This window comes from Drosophila persimilis, unplaced genomic scaffold (genome assembly GCF_003286085.1).
Source record: "Drosophila persimilis strain 14011-0111.01,24,50 unplaced genomic scaffold, DperRS2 tig00000477-arrow-pilon, whole genome shotgun sequence".
In the NCBI taxonomy this organism is placed as follows: domain Eukaryota; kingdom Metazoa; phylum Arthropoda; class Insecta; order Diptera; family Drosophilidae; genus Drosophila; species Drosophila persimilis.
The window spans coordinates 1,119,941-1,146,663 of record NW_020825313.1 but is presented as its reverse complement, the minus strand read 5'-3'; the positions used below and the strand labels follow the sequence as shown (position 1 = coordinate 1,146,663).

General features: G+C 46.3%; 1 protein-coding gene across 8 annotated transcripts in view; it reads right to left on the bottom strand.

Moving 5' to 3' along the window:
- The window catches only part of LOC6604080 (dynamin), a 113,568-nt gene that overhangs the window by 18,541 nt on the left and 68,304 nt on the right, over window positions 1-26,723 (bottom strand). For 6 of the 8 annotated variants that reach the window (XM_026989989.1, XM_026989988.1, XM_026989990.1 and 3 more), the window contains 4 exons: window positions 25,571-25,774; window positions 25,410-25,503; window positions 25,214-25,350; window positions 25,011-25,153 (listed from right to left, as the gene is read on the bottom strand). In XM_026989989.1, the coding sequence (XP_026845790.1) occupies window positions 25,011-25,153; window positions 25,214-25,350; window positions 25,410-25,503; window positions 25,571-25,774 (578 nt within the window). Of the gene's footprint in view, window positions 1-24,467; window positions 24,496-25,010; window positions 25,154-25,213; window positions 25,351-25,409; window positions 25,504-25,570; window positions 25,775-26,723 lie in introns of those variants that run through there. The other 2 variants (XM_026989993.1, XM_026989995.1) reach the window with 2 other exon arrangements.

Genomic DNA, 26,723 nt, shown 5'->3' with positions numbered 1-26,723 from the left:
CTTAATTAATATTACAGCATATACAGTGCACTCTTACGCACGAATACTCATAAATACAATTGTCCATGTCCCTTCATGTGAATGAATATGACAACACGAAAATTACATTAACAACTAAGAATAGACAATACGAGTAGCACTTGTAAACTCAATCGATAAACTATTTAGTACCACAACTGCCTGTCATTCATTTTCCATCGCAATCATCAGAGGCTGTCGCCGTGTCTTCAGACCCTCCCTTGCGCACTATAGGATACCCACTTCGCAGTCCAACTGGTTCAAGTTCTAGTTGCGACGACGAAACTGTAGACGGTTTATGTACCGTATGCTTCCCAGCTTTCTACACACACATACACATTAACATTTGGTGACCCCCGACTTTGATCATCCTTTCAAAGTGTCAGACAAGATACAGTGAAAGGAGTCGATCTGGAAATCAGATTGAAGAAGTCGACAGGACATCTTCAATAAAATTTGGCACCAGGCCATACACTTACGGTAGCATCTCCACCAATAAGTATCACTTTGGCAAATCTGACATATTCAGGTTATCAGCAAATAGAAAAACAGCCACAGAATTCGATTGCCACCGAGACAATACATTTTTGTTGTTCGTACGTTTCATACATTGATAACAGCACAAATCCCTCCATCCAATACATCACCTGTACTATTTATTTTCTGACCGACAACGGTTGCGATTCGTAGCGTATCCAGCTGCAAAGCAAATAAAACACTCCCAACGGGTCAAAAAGTAATAAGTACAAAAAGATAGAATGGATACACAAAAAGAGGAAGAAGCTGCCGCTAGGCGAGGAAATATCGATGTGCATTAGGAACTTTAAAAGAGATCCCCAAGAAAGAAAGCAAAAGGCCTCTTAATTTCAAGCTAAAATATTGGCACTCGAAAATGCGTGGAATCGTTTCAACAAAAACGACTCCAAACTTCACGATACAGACAAAACGTATGAATATGTAAATTTCCGTGAAGACTTACATACGTTCTACTTGTAAGCGATACGTTACGATTTATACCGAATGTCCCCGAAGGCTTACAGCAAATTGCTTTCACAATGTCGCCGACAAAAGGCCATAGCAGAGTCCGTAAAACGCAATCTGAACCAACTTTCAGAGACGGAAGGACGCACATCAAGTGATTTGATAAAATCACTATGGACTCAAGCACAAGACGAGGACCCAGTGGAAAGAGGATATGACATGGAAGCCTACCTAACACTGGAAAGTAAGTTACAAAGAGCATTGGGAAAATCAGCCATACTAAACACGGACAACGTGCATCTTCCACGCATCTTCCCCCATCCGAAGTTTGATGGGGATCTATTGAAATGGACCCAGTTCTTTGACCTGTTCTCATGTGTGTTTCATAAAGCTAACATGCCTTCGGTGAAAAAGATGTGGTACCTTAAAACCACCGTTACCGGCGAGGCAGAAAGATTGATCCGACATATCGATCTAATGGAAGGAAATGATGAAGCCGCTTGGGAAATACTAGTTGAAGCATATAACAAATCCAGAGATGTTTCGAATACGGTACTGAACCGCTTCCTCAATCATCAAACAATTAATATATATTGTTCGGCTCGCTTGCCTCATCCAAGTCTATCACTCTAATTTTATTGTAAAAGGCTCTGGCATCTTCGGCCACCCTCAACACACAAAATAACTATAATAAAATTTATAACGTTTCGGAAATTATTAATTCGTGAAATTATTGAACAATCATAGTCAGCGAAAAAGCTCGTTGTCTCAACATATATATTAATATTAATATCCAATATTGATTGCCATTATCAGAAACAAACTGGATGTAACAAATAAGGCCTTGTATGAGTAATCATTGGGAAGCTCAAAGGACATTCAGGCATTGGACACCATGCTTCAGTTCTTAGAGCAAAGAATTCGAGTTCTGGGAACCAGTAAGAAGCCACCAGCATCAAGGAGAGAGCCAAAAGCCACGAAATGTGCATCAGCAAACACAGGGAGAGCACGAGCACCTTTATGCACATTCTGCAAGAAGGCAAGCCATTGGCTACACGGATGCGAAGAATTTCGCTTAATCTTAATCGGAACGACTAAATTGGGTATAAAAATAAAACATGTGCGTTAATTGTTTTAGAACGAATCACAAAACAAACGCATGGCCAGGTCGAAACTGCTTTAAGTGCGACAAGAAGCACAACACGATGCTACATCTGGAAACAGCATCGGGCGCATATACCAAATCAACAGCACCGACGGTTGATGCAGCAAGTAACAATAGTGAGAATTTACTGGCCACAGTAAAGGTGGCAGTAGAAGCCAACAACGGGCAGATTTCTAATTTCAGAGCACTGCTAGATTTAGGATTAATGTTGTCACTACACAATATTACGGATTGAAGAAATTGGAGGTCAATCAAGGACCAGCAGAGCACGAATAAATGTGCTCATAAAATCCCTTCACAATGGTTTTACGCAATGAATTGAAGCTTTCGTATTACCACAGATAATAGCTGATCAGCCAGCTTAGGCACTTAAATCAGAGAGTTTAAACGATAGCTTTCGTATTACCACAGATAATAGCTGATCAGTCAGCTTAGGCACTCAATTCAGAGAGTTTAAACGTACTAAGCAAGATCTCACTGGCAGATCCACACTTACATAAGCCAGGCAAAATCGACATGTTTTTATAGAAAACCTTCAGACAGCTTCGGATGGCCGGCTTATTGTAAAACTCTCATTTTCCGAACACTCTTCAGCCCTGGAGGAGTCTTTGGAAACTGCAACAAAAAGATTCTTAGCGTTGGAGGGCCGCATATCAACAGAAACTTGGAAGAGTTATGTGGACTTCATGGAAGAGTATGAAGGACTAGGACATATGAAGATGGTGCCAGCATAACAGGTTCCTAAAAAACACTACTACATACCACATCACGGTATACTCAAACCTGAGAGCACCACCACAAAGCTTCGGGTAGTATTCGATGCCTCATGCAAGTCAGCAAGCGGGAAATCTTTGAACGATATTCTGCATACTGGACCCACAGTTCAGACCGAACTACAGGTAGTTTAGTTAACAACTTTCCCATTCCGAAAATGCAGCTATCTATCAGCTCTCAACAACTTAAACTTACAGTCTGGGAAATACTAAACTTTAAAATCAACGAGGGGGAACGTTGTGAGTTGCTGCGGACACCGCAACTCTACGGTTATACCCGATACTAAGTCAGCATGGCTCTCCTCCGGCAGACGCCGCTAATATTTAACGACACGACAAAGAGTGCGTGCGAGAGAGACAGAAAATCAGTCTGAGCGTGACGTCGGGCGCTGCGTAGCCACTGCAAATTGATTTGTTCCTTTTGGCTATAAAAATGATCTGATCTAATCCAGATTCAGCAATCTAATAGATATGGTCATTATCTATGATTCTGCGTTTTTAGTTTTCTCAAATCTGCAATATTGTGGATGCAACAGATTTTCGTGCTTTGTGGGGGCGGATGGGGGTGGGGCGAAATTCCGAGATATACGTTTTACAGTGACATCTTAAAGGAGTGTGTGTACCAAATTTGGTTACTCTAGCCTTAATAGTCTCTGAGATTTGTGGTTGCCTCAGATTTTCGTCCTTTGCGGGGGCGGAAGGGGGTGTGGCGAAATTTGGACATGAAACGGTCAAGGTCCGATATCACAGGAGTGTGGATACCTAATTTGGTTGCTCTGGCTTTTATAGGTTCTGAGATCCTTGAACTCATATTTTGCAATTGGCAAAACCGACCATGAAACCTGTGTGTTAGAGTGAGACAGAGCGAGAAAGAGTGAAATTGTTTTCGTGATTCTGGCTGTAATAATTATACGATCTAGTTCAGATTTTGCACTCTAGAAGATATAGTCATCTTCTACGATTCTCCGTTTTTAGTTTTCTCGTATCGTCGAAATTGTGGATGCCACAGATTTTCGCCCTTTGTGGGGGCGGAAGTGGGCGGGGCAAAGTTTTGAAATATTTTTGGAGCAGTGACATATCACAGAAGTCTGGATCCAAAACATCATTGCTCTAGCTCTTATAGTCTTTGAGCATTAGGCGCTGAAGGGGACGGACAGACGGACAGACGGACGGACGGACAGACGGACAGACAGACATGGCTCAATCGACTCGGCTATTGATGCTGATCAAGAATATATATACTTTATGGGATCGGAAACGATTCCTTCTGGACGTTACACACATCCACTTTCACCACAAATCTAATATACCCCAATACTCATTTTGAGTATCGGGTATAAAAATGTATCATTTTTTTTTAGCTCCAGCTACAACAGCGGGGACGATCATTCAGAGAGAATATCTACCTACATACAATAAAAATAACAGGTTATTTGTATTTTCGTGTTAGTTTTTAGACAATAATACAATACAACCAGCGACAAAAAAAAAGCCGCACTGTAAAATTTCATGCATGTTTGACTTCTCCAGCATGAAGTTTTCCCAAATGTTATCCGATTTCTTTAATTTTTATTTTTTGTTGTCGCTTTAACAAATAGAAAACAAAATTGTATACTAATTTTTTTTACATCATAGTCATATACTTAGCAAAAAAATAATTTTGAAGACTACATGTTTTTAACGCTTTTCGGGTAATTTTTACCCAACGGAAGCAAAAATTAAATTAAAATATAAAAACAACTTTTTACAATTAAAACTAAATTTGTTCTCTCTACGAAGAGAGTAAGCGTAAATGAGAAAGCGCGTGGCTTGGTTTTCGTATACACTACAAATTGATTTATCCTTCTTGCTAAAATAATAATCCGATCTGATCCATATTCGGTAGTTTAGAAGATATGGTAAATTTTTACGATTCTGCGTTTTTGGTTTGCGTCAAACTTTAGGGAATCAGTAAGTGTAAAATAATCATATATTCTCATATTCTCTGGTCCTTTTCACACCTAACAATAATTCTCTGTCCTCGAACCCTGACTGACGATGGTACCATTAAGAGTGCTTCCAGTGTGGGTGTGCTCGTTAATGGAAATTCGTCTATGTTCCTGTTTGTCTCCCGGCTTATAAATGAAGCCACAACGGAGGATTTAAACAACATCTATGCTATAAACCACTCAGGGCAATGTTTCGCAAAGCAATCGTTGTCTCCCGACTTATACCTGACTTAAAGCCTCGCCCGAGGCCCTAATCATAACTAAGCTTAATTTTACACATAAGTGTAACATCTTCGTACAACTTTTTTTCACCGACTCTCTTCTATCTAAAGAACCGATTAGGATAGCTGGCCATAAAGATTCAAAACAGAGTTCCAAAAGTACCGACCATAATATTAAAAAAAAACGAGGGGGAACGTTCTGAGTTGCTGCGGACACCGCAACTCTACATTGATACTCGATACTTAGTTAGTATGGCTCTCCTCCGGCAGACGCCGCTAATGTTAAACGACACGACAAAGAGTGCGTGCGAGAGAGACAGAAAATCAGCTTGAGCGTGACGTCGGGCGCTGCGTAGGCACTGCAAATAGATTTATTTCTTTTGGCTATAAAAATGATCCCATCTGATCCAGATTCAGCAATCTGATAGATATGGGCATTATCTATGATTCTGCGTTTTTAGTTTTCTCGAATCTTCAATATTGTGTATGCCACAGATTTTCGTCCTTTGTGGGGGCGGAAGGGGGTGGGGCGAAATTTTGAGATATATGTTTTATAGTGAGATCTAACAGAAGTGCGGATACCAAATTTGGTTACTCTAGCCTTAATAGTCTCTGAGATTTGTGGATGCCCCAGATTTTCGTCCTTTGCGGGGGCGGAAGGGGGTGTGGCGAAATTTGGACACGAAACGGTCAAGGTCCGATAACACGGGAGTGTGGATACTAAATTTGGTTGTTGTGGCTCTTATAGGTTCTGAGATCCTTGAACTCATATTTTGCAATTGGCAAAACCGACCATGAAACCTGTGTGTTAGAGAGAGACAGAGCGAGAAAGAATGAAATTGTTTTCTTGATTCTGGCTATAATATTTATACGATCTGGCTCAGATTTTACACTCTAGAACATATAGTCCTCCTCTACGATTCTACGTTTTTAGTTTTTTCGTATCGTCGAAATTTTGTATGCCACAGATTTTCGCCCTTTGTGGGGCGGAAGTGGGCGGGGCAAATACTTGTAGCAGTGACATATCACAGAAGTCCGGATATAAAACGTCGTTGCTCTAGCTCTTATAGTCTTTGAGCACTAGGCGCTGGTAGGGACGGACGGACGGACAGACAGACAGGGCTCAATCGATTCGGCTATTGACGCTGATCAAGAATATATATACTTTATGGGGTCGGAAACGTTTCCTTCTGGACGTTACACACATCCACTTTTACCACAAATCTAATATACCCCAATACTCATTTTGAGTATCGGGTATAACGAGGGGAAAGTTGTGAGTTACTGCGGCGACCGCAACTCTACATTTATACCCGATTCATAGTCAGTATGGCTACATTAAACGTGCGTGCGAGAGAGACAGAAAATCAGTCAGAACGTGTCGACGGGCGCTGCGTAGCCACTGCAAATTGATTTGTTACTTTTGGCTATAATAAATGTCCGATCTGATTCGGATTCGGCAAGATTCGGCAATCTGGTAGATATGGCCATTCTCTATAATTGTGCGTTTTTAATTTTCTCCTATCTTCAAAATTGTGGTTGCCACAGATTTTCATCCTTTGTGTGGGCGGAAGGGGATGGGGCGAAATTTTGAAACACACTTGTAGCAGTGAGCTACGAAAAATTCGGATACATTAAAAATCACCTTAAAGGAGCTCGGAACTTCTCTTAAAATGTCGTAGGGAAAAGACTAACCCTCTACATCTGCATCTGGGAAACCAGTGCCTAAAATGAGCGATATCACGGCAGGTAAAGAGAAGCTGAGGTTTCAAGACAAGAGTCGTGCGGCCTTCAACCTGGGTAATGATGACCCGGTGTTTCTGGCATCCGCCCAAGGCATCAAATCGGGGCGATGGGCCAAAACGGTTCTGCCAGACTTCCAGCTAGCCAAATGCTGGTAGTGGCGCACCCAAGGCCACAGGCAAGCGGCAACGCTCGGCGGAAGACACCACCACACAAGCCATCGTCTGCCAAGATGTGCGATTGGCGGCTCTCTGCACGAAGGCGGCCGCATCATGGGATGGGAAGACATCCCCTGCAAACTAAGGGGCAGAGCATGGTTCTCGGCGAAGCCTGCAGAGCCAGGATCTATGATCCGGATCCTGCAGGTCTGCAACCCGCACCGTCCTACAGCCGATTGGAAGGTGGCCAAGGTAGAAGAGAGCAATGGACAGAGATGCCAGATCATCCTCGTCTTAAATGAGGAGTCAGTAAGGCTCCTTAACAGCAAGGAAAGTATTGGGGACTATGGCTACAAAAGGGTAGCCATAGTCCCGCACAAATCAGACTTATCTGTGGTGTCGGACGACACCCTCGACGGCTACGTGCCTGACGAAAGCGACCTAGCAAGGCGTCTTAGACTCATCGCGGTCGGGATGTAATTGGAGTGTCCCGAAAGCAACCATGATAAAACCTCAGGAATTTTACTGATACTTTAACTGTCACTGGAGCTTTAACTATCCCCTGAACTGTCTCTTAAACTAATTGCATGCAATATTTATAATCACTTAAATTTAGCTAACTTTTAACTTCTCTTTTTCCGCCTTTAGTAATTAAGTACCATTATTAACAGAAAATTTGTTAATTTAATAAATAAATAAATAAATGAATACTCTTGCAGATTAGCCCACACCATTATAAGGCAGCATGCGCTGCTCTCTTGTTCCCCTAGCCAAGGGTGGACTCAACATAGTCCTCATTCAGGAGCCCCGGATCTCTTTAAGGACTCAAGACTGTAAGCTATATGTAGCTGATACCACAGGTAAAGAACGTGCCTACATTCTTACAAAAAAAGAGTTACACCTATTTCTGCTCCCAAATTTCAACAATGAAGATCATACAGCAGTGATCCTCGAAGGGCAGGCGCTCACTGAGGATCTGCTCCACATTCCTGGCGCTAATAGCAGACTGCGAGGCCAAGGCCTAATTGTAGGGTTCGACGCCAACGCACATCACGGCCAGTGGGGAAGCACTGATAAAAAGAAATGGGTGAGTGCCTCTTCAGTTATCTACTGACCACTCAGATGGTCGTAATTTTTATTTTTGAATTAAAAAAAATCTTGCAGGTTTATATGGAGCATTTACACGATAAATTATCTCTATTGGTAAACGTACGATTTTTTCATGTGTTTTTTCTCCAATAAATCACTTCAAACAAACAACTTAGTTGACTTTTTAGAGAGACTGAGGAAGAACTTTTATCAAGAATCATCTATCTTATATGAGAAAATGGTAAAGAAAAACATGACTAAAAAAATAACGAAAAAGTGATCTCATGGTTCTTTTAATAGGTTTTCAGATCAAAGTTAATGAAATTGGTTAAATTTAACAGTAAGTTCAGTAAATAGTGTGTGTTTATTGACTTTTGTTGGCCTCGGTTGAGTTTTCCATGAAAATACCCATATCTAAACCAAACTAAAAAGCAGCAAGAGCCTGCAAATAGAACTTAGAACTTAGAACATAGGAACAAACGTAACTCCTTAAGCAAGCCATCAGCCGTCGGGTGCTATAGGGGGATAAACGGATGTCGGGTCGGCTCGTCACAACTGTAGACTCGGAAAGGGGCACGGGCGCCTCGGGTTCATGGCTTGCTCTGGATCCAAGGCGACTGTGCTCCGCGTCATAGGATACAGGTGGGCGCGAGCGAACCGGCACCCGCCGTAACTGTACACACCGGCGGAAGTGCGACTATACTCTCCCCGTGAGGGCGGCTGGAAACAGGTCCTGGTACGGTCATGTCTCTGCCAGGATGCTGGCTAATTGTAGTCGGGCGGAGAGAAGAAAACTCTCAGTGAAATAACCCCAATCCAAGGTGACACTGTCATATGCCGAGGGATGCATGGCCGAGGGGGTGCTCGGTCGCTTATATGCGGACTCTGGATACCTGCCGACCTCCAGTTTTAATAAGGCTTCCCGGGGCACGCGGGCTATGCCTCGGGCGACTAACCCCTTCCCGCCTACTCGTGGGACCAAATATGCCAAATTTAAACATAAACACAAAAAACACCGCAAAGGAGCACGGCACTCCTCCTAAAGTGCCGGAGGGAAAAGACCATCCCTCTACAAACGCATCTGGGAAACCAGTGCCCAAAAAGACGGGGAAGGAGACTAAGTCGGTCCACCGTCTCGAGGCAGCAGGCGCTGTGAGGAGAGGACCGAAAAGCCAATCGAGCCAATCCACGTCGGGGGGCCCCAAGGGCGACCCGGTTACCGGGGGGCGACCATGCAGAGCGATATCGCGGCTGGCGGACCCCTTGGGACCGGGAACCCCTTGACAACCCCGGCAGGCGGCGCCTCTGCCTCGAAAGATAGGCCCAAGTTTCAGGACAAAAGACGTGCGGCCTTCATCCTGGGCAACGACGACCCGGTGTTCCTGGCGTCTGCCCAGGGAATCGAATCGCGGCGATGGGCCAAGACAGTCCTGCCCGACTACCAGCCAGCCAAAGCTGGCAAGGCCACAGCCAAGGCCCCAAGCAAGCGGCAACGCTCGGCGGAGGACACCGCCACACAAGTCCAACAGGCCAAGAGGACAAAGACATTGAGCAACCGCTCGTTTGCCGAGGTGGCGAGGGGAAAAACCCTGATTGGAGTCCTAGACAGGGGCTCTAAAGACGGGCAGATCCCTAGGGACAAGTGGCACCTCGTGGAAAACGAGCTCCAAGACCGTTTCCTCCAGGAGTTGGAGGAGAATGGAGGACCACCGCCCAAGTGTGAGAACGCCGGGTGGCACCAAGGCAGGGTGAAAGCCATCGCCTGCCAAGATGCTCGCTCGGCGGCCCTCTACGCGAAGGCGGTAGCGTCGCTCAAGGAGGTCTACCCAGGAGCCCAGCTGGAGGTCGTGAAGTGGGAGGACATCCCCAGCAAGCCGAGGGCCAGAGCGTGGGTCTCGGCGAAGCCTGCAGAGCCGGATAAGATTCTCCGGATTCTGCAGGTCTGCAACCCCCACCTTCCCACAGCCGATTGGAAGGTGGCCAAAGTAGAGGAGAGCAACGGGCAGAGGCGCCAAATTATCCTCGTCCTGAACGAGGAGTCGGTCAGACTTCTCCACGACACGGAGGGCGCTGTGGACTACGGCTACAAGAAAGTAGTCGTAGTACCGTACAAGTCCGACTCCAAAGGCATGCAGCCGACGGTCGAGCCAGACCTGGAGCCCCCGGAGATCCCTAGTATGGAGATCAAGCCTGCGGTGTCAGACGTGGCATCAGTGGTGTCGGATGACATCTTAGATGGCTACGTCTCAGACGTGAGCGATCTCACTAGGGATCTCAAACACATCGGGGTCGCGGAGGAGTTGGACTCTTCGGAGAGCGACCACGACAGGACAATGGTGGAGGTGGACCTCAGGAATGTCACTGATACTCCTGCAGATAAACCTCCACCATTGTAAGGCAGCATGCGCTGCTCTCCTGCTCCACCTAGCCAAGGGTGGAGCCGACATAGTCCTCATTCAGGAGCCCTGGATCCTCGGAAACAGGGTCTCCGGTCTGAGGACTCCTGACTATAAGCTATACGTAGCTGACTCCGCAGGTAAAACTCGCACCTGCATCCTTGCAAAAAGAGATTTGCACTTATTTTTGCTCCCAAATTTCAGTAATGAAGACCAAACAGCAGTGAGCCTCGAAGGCCAGGGGTGCTCACTGAGAATCTGCTCCACGTACATGGGTCACGACCAACCAGACCCCCTCCACAGGCGCTCAGGGCGCTAATCACAGACTGCGAGGCCAAGGACACCGGCCTAATCGTAGGGTGCGACGCCAACGCACACCACTGCCAGTGGGGAAGCACTGACACCAACGAAAGGGGTGAGTACCTTTTCAACTATTTACTGACCACTCAGATGGTCCTTTTAAATAGGGGGAGTGATCCCACCTTCATTATTAAAAACCGCAAGGAGGTCCTGGACCTCACACTTGCCTCTCATGAGCTACACGGGAACATCGTATCCTGGAGGGTCCTGGAAGAGCACTCCTTCTCGGACCACAGGTACGTGGAAGCCGTATTCTCTTTTTCACTACCGAGACCAGCTCAATTTCGGAACCTTAGGCGGACAAACTGGGCTCGGTACTCAGACCATCTCTTTCGTGTTCTCCCTGAGACTCCACCTGAGGAGGAGATCTCCAGGGAAGCCACGACTCATCTTGTTAAACTATTTACCGACGCCTGCAATGAGGCGCTCGATAAATCCTGCCCCTCTAGCAAGAGCAGAGGCCGGAAGAAACCAGAATGGTGGAATCCGAAACTGAGGGAACTCCGGAAAGCCTCCCGAAGACTCTTCAATAAAGCTAAGGCCGAAAATGCTGAGCAGAACTGGGCCGATTACAAGGCCAGTCTGTCAGTTTACAGTAAAGAACTGAGGAAAGCCAAACGCGCCTCATGGCGTAAGTTCTGTAGCGACATTGAGAATAACTCGGAAGCCTCGCGCTTGCGCAAAGTTCTCTCGAAGACTACACCCACTCTGGGCTACCTGAAGAACGCCGACCAATCATGGACAACGTCCAGTAATGAGTCGCTAAATCTTCTCCTTAACACCCACTTTCCCGGCTGCGATGAAAACAGACCACACTACATCGCGGCTCCCTCCGTTGCCTCAAGTGGTATCATGAACCTGCTAAGCCAGGAGAACATTTCCTGGGCAATAAAAAGCTTCAAACCATACAAATCCGCGGGACCAGATGGCATCATCCCTGCCCAACTGATTCACGCTGGACAAAAAGGCACTAATTGGCTCAAAAGGATATATGAGGGAATCTTCTCCCATGGATATATCCCGGAAACCTGGCTTCATACCAAAGTCGTCTTCATCCCCAAGGCAGGCAAGCCCTCGCACACTGCCCCCAAAGATTTCAGACCCATAAGTCTATCGTCCTTCCTTCTGAAGACGATGGAACGGCTTTTGGGGATGCATCTCACGGTAAATATTCCGCCTAGTCTATTCTCAGACTCCCAGCATGCCTATCGGAAAGGAAGATCCACCGAAACGGCCCTACACACGATCACATCGATCATAGAAGCGTCCCTCAACTGTAAGGAATACACCCTGGTAGCCTTCCTGGACATAGAAGGCGCCTTTAATAACATCCTACCGACCGCCATCACGGGTGCACTGACGGAACTGGGGGATGACTCCCGGACGGTGAGCCTGATCGATCAGATGCTACAATGCAGGACGGTTGAGGCATCACTGGGGACGTCAACGTCCACCAGATTTGTCAGTAGAGGCACCCCGCAGGGCGGAGTCCTCTCGCCCCTCCTATGGAACGTGGCAGTGAACGAACTGCTGCGGGAGATAGAGGGGGGTGGCTGCCGCGTGGTGGCGTATGCGGACGATGTTGCTATAGCATTCTCGGGTAAATTCCCGCAAACGCTGTGTGAGTGCCTGACAAGCACTCTCATGAAGATGTCAAAATGGGCAGACAAATGCGGGTTAGGCGTCAACCCGTCTAAAACGGAACTGGTGCTCTTCACTAGGAAGTACAAAGTCCCGGCACTGATTCCCCCAAGACTATGTGGGGAAGCGCTAATCTTCAGCAACAACGCCAAGTATCTTGGTCTAATCCTCGATAGAAAGCTCGATTGGAAATTGAGCATAGAGGATAGAGTAAAGAAGGCCACAGTAGCCCTCTATACTTGCAGGAAAGCCATCGGACTGAGATGGGGAATGACCCCCTATATAGTTCGGTGGCTTTACACCACCATCATACGACCGATCATGCTCTATGGAGCGGTAGTATGGTGGCCAGCCTTAGACAAAAGGACATGCCTCAACAAACTCAGCAGAGTTCAACGCATGGCAGAGCTATGCATAACTGGCGGGCTACGCACTACTCCAGGGGAAGCCCTGGATACTGTGCTGGACCTCCTCCCCATAGATCTCATGGGAAAGAAAGTGGCAACACTTTCCGCACTCAGAATGAGAGAAGGCAGACTGTGGAAAGCGTCCGCGGTCGGGCACTCGGGAATCCTGACGAGACACCCGCAATTACCAGAGAGGACAGACTATTGTGTCCCTAGTGATCACCTCTCGACGCCTTTCCAGGTATCAATCCCACTTAGGGAGGACTGGGAGATGGGCGAACCAGGACCCGCAAATGCGGTTCACTTCTACACTGATGGCTCAAAGTTAGACGGCCGCGTGGGAGGCGGAGTCTACTGCAGCGAGCTGAACATCAGTCATTGCTTCAGGCTCCCGGACCACTGCAGTGTGTTCCAAGCGGAGGTTGTAGCCATCAAGGAGGCCATTTCCATCGTCTCCAAACTATTTCTAGACACGCACTTAGTGTGCGTTTTCTCGGACAGCCAAGCAGCTATTAAAGCTCTAGGCTCAATATCGTCGAACTCAGCGACTGTAAATGACTGCCGCAGGTCTCTGCACGAGATCGCAGATCAGTTAGACCTCTTTCTTATATGGGTCCGAGGCCATAGGGACATCGAGGGGAACGACGCCGCCGACGAGCTAGCAAGGCAGGGTACTACAATTCCTCTCCTTATGGAGAGGGAGCAGGTAGCGATGCCTCTGGCTACGTGCAGGCTCCTCACGCACGAATTGATTGAGCAAAATGCCAATAGGAGATGGCAGCAAACAGCTTCCTGTAAAATCTCAAGATTGATATGGCCATATCGATCGAAGAAGCGCTCAGCCGAGCTGTATAGGCTCAGCAGAGCACAGTGCTCTGCAGTTACTCGAGCCATTACGGGACACTGGCAGATTGGCACTCATGCCTCTAGACTGTCAATCCCTCATAACGACTTCTGCAGGAGTTGTCGCGACGAGGAAGAAGAGGAATCGGTCCCCCACTTCTTCTGCCACTGCCCAGCCCTTGGAAATCGTCGTCTTCGTTTTCTCGGGGCTGCTTTCCTAACAGACATTTCGGACCTGTCCGAAATCAAACCGGGGACCTTGTCCAGATTCATCCAAGCCTCCGGATGGGACTGCCCTTAATTTGCAACAGCCTGTTTCTCCACGGTTTCTAGGCACTGGGAAGGGGCACACGCCCATGCGGCACCACAACGGACCTTCTATAGGTCCAAGTGAGCTTGGGAGGGTTTCATCACTCTCCCAGGCTACCGCCTGAACCTAACCTAACCTAAGCAAGAAGAAGCAACAACTCTTCAAGGTCGAGCTCGTGCCAGAAATTAGGACTTTGAAGAAAGATTAAATTCACCCAATCTACAAACTGCAGTTCTTGTTATACAGCGGAATCGAACAACACTGATTCAGATACTTGTATTTCTAAAATACAAATTATCAATTGCTTCCCCAAGAATATCTCTGTGGAATGCCAACGGCGTTTCACAACATAAACTTGAATTAACCCAATTCCTGTACGACACACATTGATGTAATGCGTCTCTCAGAGACGCACCACAAAAGCAAACACAAATTTCACAAAAGGGTATATTCGTTCTGTGATATGTTTTATCCGGATGGAAATGCACACGGTGGAACAGACATCTTAATTAGAAACCGCATCAAACACAACCTTCATAAAAGGTTTCTAAAAATTTTATGTGCAATCCAAATCTGTAAATGTACCATCGGTTAATTGTAATCTTACCATTGCCGTTGTCTACTGTCCGCCTCGCTTTACAACGACTGAAGGTTAGTTCATGGACTTCTAAAACTATATTATAGCAGCAGAAGACTACAATGCCAACCACACGCACTGTGCAGACTGTACAGTGACAAAGAACATCCTATACGGCCAAATCACTGTCGAAAGTACCATACGATCACTCGACTATTCTACAAATTGAGCCAACCCCGCAGAATAGGATCTGTACTCGTTAAATCAGCAAAAATCTCAACACCACATGGCATGCCTTTGAAAACCAACAATATCAGAACAATCTGCACATTTAGCACAGACCACTGTGGAGGTCCCACCAAAACATAAGTGGTCCAATAGACACAGTCATGCCATCATAGAGCCACAATGGCAGTGGTTCCAGTGAGGTCAGTCGTCCATTCCTCCCGCAGTGACGAAGAATGAGCTATTACGTTTGCAGAACATTTAAAAAATGTGTTTCAACCCTGCCTAGCCCTACCCCTGCTAACTTTACAAGTACTTTCAGAATCCATGGAATTTCGGTCAAGGGAAATCCTAAGTCACCGAAAGTCTGCTTACTTGTGTTTCGAAGATATTTGAAAAAGTCCTACTGCAGCGCAACCCATACATCCAAACTAGCAACGAACGTCAAAGATACGTACTTTATTTAAATAACGAGAATATTGTACGGCACTATTCCTAGACGTCGCCCAGGCATTCAACCGAGTATACAAAGAAACAAAATAATTATTTTCGACACTAGAAACCCCAAATCTATCAAAATTAGCAAAGCCATCTTTAGTACATATGTAATACATTTTAGATACTCTATTTATTTATTTGAGAAAAATGCCTTATATTTGCAAAATACAGGCCAACACAGGTTCTTTTTGAGCCATGACTACTGGGGACTTTGCCCAATCATTATAAGTACTATATGCAAGGAATCTAATGTTTTGTTCCCAAACAATTTATATTCGCATTATACCAAAATATGATTATTATATCATATTTCCCGACATATGTACATTAGGCTTGCGTTTATTTGTATTTGCTGTAACGAACCTAAAAGGGTTCGATACAATCCTTCCCCCAACGTACTATAAACATAAAACCTGCCTCTAAATTGCAGCACCTCGCCCAACGTAAATTGAACGCATGCATTATTTACTACACGAACACCCCCTCCACACATAGCCACCGATTGACACGCGCCGACTTCATAACGCTGACCAAACACACCAGGTCACGCGGACTTCCCCCACTCCAGACCAAGCAACCGGCCAGGCGCAGTCTTCCGGGTTCATCGACTACAAAAAGATGACACCGCGGAAGCCTACGACAAACACCCAACGGCAAACCCGCCAGCTCGCCAAAAACGCGAATAGACAGAACCAGGTCAACCCACGATCGCCAAAACGGCGAAGTGCACCCCGACGCGGAAGTGCACTTTTGAACCCGCTGACACAGCAGCAACAGGCGTATAAATAGACGCCGGCCAGAACTAGAAGATCTTACGTAGAAAACCGGCCCCGAGTACAGCCGTTGTACCAAAAACCCATCGTACTAATCTAAGAATTAAAAAGTGCTAAAATAGTCGTAATTATACCCGATACTAAAAATGAGTATTGGGGTATATTAGATTTGTGGTAAAAGTGGATGTGTGTAACGTCCAGAAGGAATCGTTTCCGACCCCATAAAGTATATATATTCTTGATCAGCATCAATAGCCGAGTCGATTGAGCCATGTCTGTCCGTCCGTCCGTCCGTCCGTCTGTCCGTCTGTCCGTCCCCTTCAGCGCCTAGTGCTCAAAAGCTATAAGAGCTAGAGCAACGATGTTTTAGATCCGGACTTCTGTGATATGTCACTGCTACAAGAATATTTCAAAACTTCGCCCCGCCCACTTCCGCCCCCACAAAAGGCGAAAATCTGTGCCATCCACAATTTCGACGATACGAGAAAACTAAAAACGCATAATCGTAGAAGATGACCATATCTTTTAGACTGCTGAATCTGAATTGGATCGTATTATTATTATAGCCAGCATCAAGAAAACAATTTCATTTTTTCTCACCCTGTCTCTCTCTAACACACACGTAGCATAGCCATACTGACTTAGTATCGGGTATAACTGTAGAGTTGCGGTGTCCGCTGCAACTCACAACGTTCCCCCTCGTTCAATTCTAAAATAGTGTCGAATCATCAGAACAATATCCAATTGCGTAAGTTCATTCCAACTAGCCGAGGCACCGACACTACCTCACCCCAAGTCCACGCACACCGTTTAATATACACGACGAGCAGCGCTCGCCCCAGCCCCGATCCACCCTTTCTAAGATAGGTCAACCACGACGTCTCCCTCAAAGTTCCATCTACTTCTACAAATTTCTTGTGGATTGACCCCTGGACGTGACTGAGCTTACCTCAGCCTGAAAAAGGTCCATCACAAGTGGCGCCCGAGCAGGGACCTGAGGGAACGTCAACGAAGGTTTGTAGAATAAAGACCCACGGCCGCTAGAGAACCGGGAAAAACAACGCGATACAAACCCCGACCTCGCACAATTTCCAGCGGTGGAGAATTCCAACTACCCTGGAGAATTTGTCGCCAACCCCGGGGGTGAGGCCCCCGCCCACGAAGCCAAGGCCTTCGCCTATGAGAAGGATGTTGCCAACCGCAGAAGGAAATGGCCCCACAGACGGCCATTACTACAGCCACGCCGCGCAGATGGCAGAACGGATTCGGAAGTGAGGAATCCAGTTCGACTGGAAGAGCATGTCCTCTCTTACGGGGTAGACATAAACTACCTGCCTCGAGGCATGGCGGAGCTCCTTACCGACCGAGCCGACCGGTGGTTCCGCACCAGCCGACTACAGAGCGCCTCATGGACCGAGTTCCGTCAGGAATTCCTAGCCTTCTTCCTGCCTCCCCGGTACTTCGAGCAACTGGAAGACCAGATCAAGGACCGCAAACTAGCAGTAGACGAAGACGTTCAAGGACTTCGTCATCAAGCTCTGTTTGCTCATGCACCACGCCGAGTACGACGCTGCTAAGAAACTCAATAGGATCTAAGACAACACCCTCCCAGCTATACGTGGGAAGACACGAACTAGCACAACTGTTGGCCACGGAATACGAAAGTATACAGGAGCGGAATATCCTGGCAACGCCCATTCCCCCTCGACAGCTCCGCAGGTACGCGCGGCCAACGGCACAACGAGCGCAAAACGAAGGCGAGACGAATCGGGCCCAATTCGGAAAACCTCACTGGAACACCCCGGAACCCGCAAGGAGGCCACACCAAGCCGGCGCTCCAGCACAGGAAGCTACGCATCGAATGATCATCACCCCTGTCGCCAACACCCGTCGGGAAACGACTCGCATCCCCAGCTGACACGGCAACAGCCGGGCACGACGCCTCCTCAGAAACGCAACTAAAGAACCCGCTAGAAGTACACGACGGCCGGATAGTGGCGAGAGTAACCATCGGAGGACGGCGCACGGAAGCCACGGTCGACACCGGAGCATCGCGAAGCTTCATCAACGCTGACCTCGCCCGCCAACTCGATCACAACAACGACCTCCGAGAGGCGTGCGTCCAGATCCGCCTGGCCGACGGCTACGCACGCGAGATAACTCAGATCTTGCTGGCGCGCATCCGACTAGACGAGCGAGAGGTACAGATACCGCTCTTAGTACTACCGAATATGCTAGAGCAAGTCATCGTGGGGATGGATTACCTATGCGCCACCGACACGACGATACAGTGTGGTACCACACGCCTTTATCTTCAAGGTCACCAACGCCCCGTCTCAAACACGCCGATGATCACAGCCAGCCAAGTACACACCCCAGAACCCACGAACTCAAGACCCCCGCCGCCCCCGCCAGGCCCACGCCGAGAAACCTAAAATCAAGCTAAGCCAACGAAGAAAGCGAGCCGGTCCTCCGAGGGCACCGACACGGTTCCACCAACGAAGGGAAAGGAACCCAAGACGCCCCTCCAGAAGACAGCACGGTCCCACCGGCAACCACCGCCACGCAGCCACCAGACGCTCGAGGTACCACCTCCGACCGCCTCCCTGGCCCAGGACTGCAGCGAAAACGCCATCGACACAAGAAACAAGACCTCTACGACAGAGACCGACTAACTACTCCCGCGTCCTCTCAGGCAGGAACCGGGAAAGCTGACCACCGCCACACGAGGCGCCAATCGGAACACCTGTGCACCTGGAGCCGACACGCCATCGATCGTCACCGACATCATGGAACGCCTCCCAGGCAATCTCTCGCACAGCGTCGGCATGCGGCCCAGCACCACGCCTGGTGCCATGTCCGAAACCTGCGACGCCCAATGCTAGGTCCATTGCTAGGATCGTCACCGAGACCCACACGGGCACCGCTCCTATGGTCGACACCCCCGCGGTAGCTGCCCACATAAGCGAATACACTCGCGAAATCGAGCGAACAAGCGCATTCGACACAACGATTCTCCCCGAAAACCCCGACCACACTTGCGACCCAGGAATCGAAGAACCGTCGGAGGACTATTCAAAACTAATCTCCGACCCATGGCCTACAGACATTGCGCCGAAAATACAGGAATTTCTAGACGAGAAACTGCCAACACTCGCAGGCCTCCGAGGGACGACAGATCTAACGGAACATACCATCGTCATGAGGGACAACCGACCCATAAAACAGCGGTACTACCCAAAAAACGCAGCCATGCGGCGGATCATCGACGAACAGGTCGACCAACTCATAGCCGATGACCTAATCGAACCATCTCGGAGCCCCCACAGCGCCCCAATTGTCCTGGTCCGTAAAAACGACGGGAAATGGCGCATGGCGTAGATTATCGACAGCTCAATGAACGTTCTATCCCGGACGGGATTCTATTCGGGAGCCTCGTTTCAACGGACCAACGGCCGTCATCGGCGCGGACATGGAGCCATTCGCGTTCGCATATCTCGACGCCATCGTCATCGTCGGGAAAACTTCACGGAACACCTGAACAACGTGAAAGAAGTTTTCGCACGACTACGCAAGGCGAAGTTCGCGGATCAACACGGACAAGTGTGCCTTCTTCCAGCGCCGGATAAAATACCTGGGGCACATGATCAGCGAAGATGGTATCCACACGGACCCCGACAAAATCGCGGCCGTAAAAGATCTGAGGCCACCGACCAACCAAGAACTACGACAATGCGTCGGCATGGACGGTTGGTACCGCAGATTTGTCCCGAACTTTGCCATCGTGGTCCAACCAATGTCACTACTGCTGAAGAAAGGGAAAGCATGGACATGGGGCCAAGAACAACAAGACGCATTCGACGAGCTGAAAACACTGCTCACCACCGCACCAGTACAGTTCAATGTCAAATTCTCCCTGCAGACGGACGCGAGCAACCTTGGAGTGCGCGCAGTCCTCATCCAAGAAATCGAAGGGAAAGAGCGGGTCATCAGCGGCATACGTCAGTCGGCGCCTCAACAACGCTGAGGAAAACTACGCTGCCACCAACAAAGAATGCCTAGCCGTCATCTAGGCGATCCGCAAACTGCGATGCTACCTCGAAGGCTACCGAAGTGGCTGAATACCCTCGAGAGCCCGTATGGTAGAGTAGCAAGGTGGGCGCTCGAGCTGCAACAATATCAGTACGACGTACATTATCGGGCCGGCAATCAGAACGTAGTCGCAGACGCGCTATCGAGACAACCATTGGAAACTCTCTCACGCATCGAGGAGGAAGACCACGCTACATGCGCCTGGATCACAAGAAGGATCCAACAGGTCCAAGACGAGCCCCAGAAGTACCCGGATTACGCATACGAAAACTGACAACTAAGCCGCAACCTAGGACACGGAGCCGACGACGACGACCACAATCCGAGGAAACTGTGCGTGCCTAAGAACGGCCGGACAAGAGTACTCCGCGAATGCCACGACGAGCCAACAGCAGCTCACCTCGGCGTCCGGAAGACCATCCTAAGGATAACGCAGCGATATTACTGGCCAGGATTACACCGAGACGTACGACGATACGTACAGGGCTGCGTCAGCTGTCAGAAATTCAAGACCACGCAACGCAAGGCCGTGAGCAGAATGCTCACACGCAAAGCCGAGGAGCCCTTCGCCACGCTGTGCGCCGATTTCGTCGGACCATTACCACGGTCCAAACACGGTGTTCCCGTGGTCTGCTGGTCTTCTTCGACACTCTGGGTCAAACTGGTATCACTCAAGAAGGCGACAACAGCAAATCTCGAACAAGCATTCAGGGAACGGATACTAAGCAGCTTCGGCGTGCCGAAACTATTCGTATGCGACAACGGGACCGTTCACCAGCCGTTCATTCAAAACATTCCTACGGACCACGGGCGTTGAGCTGCAACATACAGCACCGCACTGCCCACAAGAGAACCCAACGGAGAGAGCCAACCAGACCGTAAAGACGATGATCGCCCAATTCGTCGAAGAACACCAGAATACGTGGGACGAACTCCTAGCTGAAATGGCACTGGCGATTAACTCAAGCGTCTCCGAGGAAGGGAACCCCGGCTCCCCGGCGCCCAATACGACGAAGTCACGCCCGGGACAGGAAGCACTCCACAGACGACCACCAGCAAAGCAACGAGGCTGAAAGAAGTGTTCGCCATCGTCCGGAATAACATCCATAGAGCCAGCCAAGAGCAAGGGAGACATTATAACCTCCGCCGGCGATTATGGCGCCCCTGCCATCGGGTCATTAGTACTGTTACGCCAACACCACCTTTCGAACGCAGCCGAAGGCTTCGCAGCACAACTATCCCCCAAGTTTGACAGCACCTACCGGGCCAAAAGCTTCCCGTCACCGAATATCGCCAAGTTACAACACTGCGAAAGCCGGAAGCAGAATGTCGCGAATATCAACGACCTGAGAGAATTCCGCGATCACGAGTCCGAAGAACCCACTTACCTACCAAAGAGCGCTGACGCAGCAAGAAAAGTAACGTAACGCTCACTTGACGTCACGACCACGCGCCCCACAAATCCGCTGAGAAATGCGGAAACCCCAACGCAGACCACAGAAGAAACATGATGTCGAGCCACAACCGGCGACACCACCGAAGGGGAGTCCCTCAAATTAAAACATGTAAAGGGCACACGGATGACCCAAAAGCGCACCCATGATGCAACGCGGAAGAAAAGCTTGCTTCGCTACGTACGCCCTCACTAGAAGAAACCACCAGAGCCCGACCAACAGCCCACGAGTCTTCATAACTCTCGCCGGGGAAGAAAGGGGATGGTGTAACGAACCTAAAAGGGTTCGATACAATTCTTCCCCCTACGTACTATAAACATAAAACCTGCTACTAAATTGCAGCACCTCGCCCAACCTAAATTGAACGCATGCATTATTTACTACACGAACACCCCCCTCCACACATAGCCACCGATTGACACGCGCCGTCTTCATAACGCTGACCAAACACACCAGGTCACGTCAGACCAAGCAACCGGCCAGGCGCAGTCTTCCGGGTTCATCGACTACAAAAAGATGACACCGCGGAAGCCTACGACAAACACCCAACGGCAAACCCGCCAGCTCGCCAAAAACGCGAAGAGACAGAACCAGGTCAACCCACGATCGCCAAAACGGCGAAGTGCACCCCGACGCGGAAGTGCACTTTTGAACCCGCTGACACAGCAGCAACAGGCGTATAAATAGACGCCGGCCAGAACTAGAAGATCTTACGCAGAAAACCGGCCGGAAAACCGAGTACAGCCGTTGTACCAAAAACCCATCGTACTAATCTAAGAATTAAAAAGTGCTAAAATAGTCGTAATTATACCCGATACTAAAAATGAGTATTGGGGTATATTAGATTTGTGGTAAAAGTGGATGTGTGTAACGTCCAGAAGGAATCGTTTCCGACCCCATAAAGTATATATATTCTTGATCAGCATCAATAGCCGAGTCGATTGAGCCATGTCTGTCCGTCCGTCCGTCCGTCCGTCTGTCCGTCTGTCCGTCCCCTTCAGCGCCTAGTGCTCAAAAGCTATAAGAGCTAGAGCAACGATGTTTTAGATCCGGACTTCTGTGATATGTCACTGCTACAAGAATATTTCAAAACTTCGCCCCGCCCACTTCCGCCCCCACAAAAGGCGAAAATCTGTGCCATCCACAATTTCGACGATACGAGAAAACTAAAAACGCATAATCGTAGAAGATGACCATATCTTTTAGACTGCTGAATCTGAATTGGATCGTATTATTATTATAGCCAGCATCAAGAAAACAATTTCATTTTTTCTCACCCTGTCTCTCTCTAACACACACGTAGCATAGCCATACTGACTTAGTATCGGGTATAACTGTAGAGTTGCGGTGTCCGCTGCAACTCACAACGTTCCCCCTCGTTCAATTCTAAAATAGTGTCGAATCATCAGAACAATATCCAATTGCGTAAGTTCATTCCAACTAGCCGAGGCACCGACACTACCTCACCACAAGTCCACGCACACCGTTTAATATACACGACGAGCAGCGCTCGCCCCAGCCCCGATCCACCCTTTCTAAGATAGGTCAACCACGACGTCTCCCTCAAAGTTCCATCTACTTCTACAAATTTCTTGTGGATTGACCCCTGGACGTGACTGAGCGAAAAAAATGTGTCCGAATCAAAAGTCTCAGGGTCTAAAAAATTTCCGTTTGTTATAAAACAATGAAATTGGGAGTAGTCAATCAAATTAAAAAATAATGTTTTGATACAACTGCGTCCAATTCTGGACAACTTAACGGCGCTACCTTTCGCCTAGAGAAACTATTAGACAAAAGACTCGTATACGGTATACCATGCAGACATCATACCAGTGAAATACATTTGCGGGCAGCATTTGAGTCGTGTGCCGAAGCTACATCAGGTACAAACGTTGCACTCTTTGCCAGGTTTAAAGATTCCTGGAAGACTATTGAACAAATCAAGTTTAAATTTGGTGTGACTGATCTGTTCGTTGCAACGCATTTATATGACAGAATAAATGCAATAAATGACTTCTGTCAAGTTGAATTGAGAAAACTCATGCGCGTACTGATTACGTTGAATTGTTAAAGTTAACTCCAATTTTTTTAGGATTGGTTCCGAAAGGTAATTTTTCTGACTCTCTGGACCAATGCACCAACCACGCTGAATGTATAAGGCGATATACATATACCTTTAAAATATATTCTTTTCGAGAGAAGTTTAAGGTGACAACTCGAGAAGGAAAATATTTGCGCGACGTTTCTATTTTTATAGCGCGTTCTTATATAAATTATTGGTTTCGGTCAACATTAGCTCTTGAAGCTCCAATGCTGAACATTTGTGGTATTTATCTGATGAAAATAACGCACTTGCATTGTTTGACAATAAAGTTATGTACTTTCATGGAGAAACGAGAAATGGCACTTTGTGTTGACCATGATGATGTCAAAACTTCTGCAAAACGACAAATTTTCAAAGAAAATGATTTTCCAACGTTTATTACAAACAGACTATTTAATTTTTTGATCTGTTTAATATTTCCAAATGTTTTTTTTTTTTAAGATTCTTCAGAATGGATTAGTAATGAAGATTTTCAAAATGCTTTAAATATATTAAAACATTTAAAAGTGGTAAATGATACAGACAAGCGTGCTGTTAAACTTATGAAAAACTATAACCAAATACTAACCAAAAAATATACGAGTTTCAGAAGCTGCTAAACGTCGTAAAAGAATATGCTAATCAATATCTCTTGAATAGAGTCTTCTGACAGTTAACTATTTATTGTTAACCAATCAAGCTGAAATTTGATGGGACAGATTATATTTTAATATTCAAGATTTAAAAAAAATCAATTTGATCACAGCGATATATAGTATAGCTTTGACCTCAAGTTGGCACCTCTAAACGTTGTCGAAGCTGAAAACTTTATATATAATTATTTTATAACAAAAGGAATACTTTTAGACGCTGAAACCTTTGAAAATTAAACTTTTATAAGTAAGTGGAACCCTCTACAAATACAAGGCATACAAATGAAGTGTCCCAAACCTGTGTAATTCATACCGTAATTCATTCAATTACGGATAACAGAAATAATAAAACATCGAATAATATGTGGCGTCATAATAACAATGGCAGTAAAGCGGTATAAATAAAGGAGTTGTCAATTGTGTATTTTATACATAAAAAGAGGTCTCAATCGGCGATGAGGCAAATATAAATAAAATATTTAAGTTTTCTGTACATTCTTAAAAATATAACTCATTCAGCTTTAAACTAAGCAATGAATATATTCTTACTAAGAGTACTTACGAAGGTAGCATTGGAGGAGGCAATGCGCCTCCTGGTCGACCACCAGGTAGTGGTGGTGCACCACCTCCTGGGCGATTGGGAATAGCTGGCGCTGGGCGCCCAGTTGCCGGTGGTAATGGGGGATTTCGCCCACCCAACGAACCCTGAATGCAAAAATGTTCACAGTAACTTGGTAACTTTTTGACAATGAATAAACAATTTACCTGTACGGTGGGTGCTGGCTTACGGGGACCACCAGGACTTGGTGGGGACAGACGGGGATTATCCAATCCACTTGGCAACCAATCATTTTTAACCGGGGGAGGCAATGGAGATGACACAGTTGCCATTGAAACGTCACCTTCATTCAATAAAATAAAATTCAATATAATCAAATTTTATTAAAATATTTATACTTACCTATAATTTGCAATGCATCTTTACAGGCACGATACATGCGTAACATTTCTTCACGTCTTGTTGCCGATTCAGCTGACTCTTCCATCATTTGTGCCTACAAAATATTATTTATCAAGGCAATAGGAGACGTAATATATTAGGTTTGCTTATACTAAGTGTACCTGATCACCAGACGCATAAAGATGAGCTAAAAGCTCTCCATTGATAAAGTCCTTGGCATTATTAATGATGAGCATCATAATTGCCTTGGGTACCATGTCCCGCGTTGTCTTTGTTACGATCTTCATATACGAATCAACGAGATTACGTATGGTTTCGACCTGACGTTCCAACTGTGGATCCGAGGAACTTTCCTCACTGGTCGACTGTTGTTTGTATATATTTTGTGTTTAGTGTAGGACATTCGTTGTTTTTGATAACAATTTTCATTTTAATGTTAATTTTTGGTTCATTAGCGACAGACAAAATGAAATTTAAAGAAAAAATAAGAAAATAAAAACTGGTGTATGTTAAATCGTTATAGAATTCCAATCAGGGTAACAAAATAATTTACTTTTTATTGAAAATGTAAATGGGACTTTTTTGTTCTTTTATTTTCATAGGCCCATGGTATTATACCCTTGCGTATGGTATTACAATTTAAGATTCCACAGAATGAAGCATTTCCAACCCTATTAAGTAGACAACTGCATTCAACTGTATGTTATGTAAGTGCTGTTGGTACTTTTGTATACAACCATAGAATTTATTTAGAAAGGAGAGCTATTCTCAAACAAATATTATTTATTGGTTACTTCGAAAGGGGAAGAACAGTAATGAAAAATTTGCATTATTGTTACGTCGGGTAAACAAGGAATAGCAGTCGGAGATTTATGTTTATTTTCATCAAAACGGTTTTTTTAATGTTTAAGAAATAAGCATGTAGAAATAAAATTAAATTATGCAGTGTAGGAAAACAAAAATTGCATTATTCGCGGTACATTTCTTAAAAGTTTTCATGATCTATAATCAATAAATCAATAGAATTAAATTAACAAATTCATTAAAAAAAAAGAAAATAAATAAAAATAATAGAACAAATAATTAAAAATAAAAGTAGTAGAAAAAAAATAAAAATTAAATTTAAAAAGTAATAAAAAATTTTGTAAACCCAATTTTAAGTATACGCTTTTCTACAAATGATTAATGATATTTATTAGATTTAAGTAAATAACTCTCTAGATTTGTAATGTGACTAGCGCAATAAATATAAGTTTAAAAGCGCTAGGATAAATCATGAAAATAAATAAATACATAAAATATTCGGGATGTAAA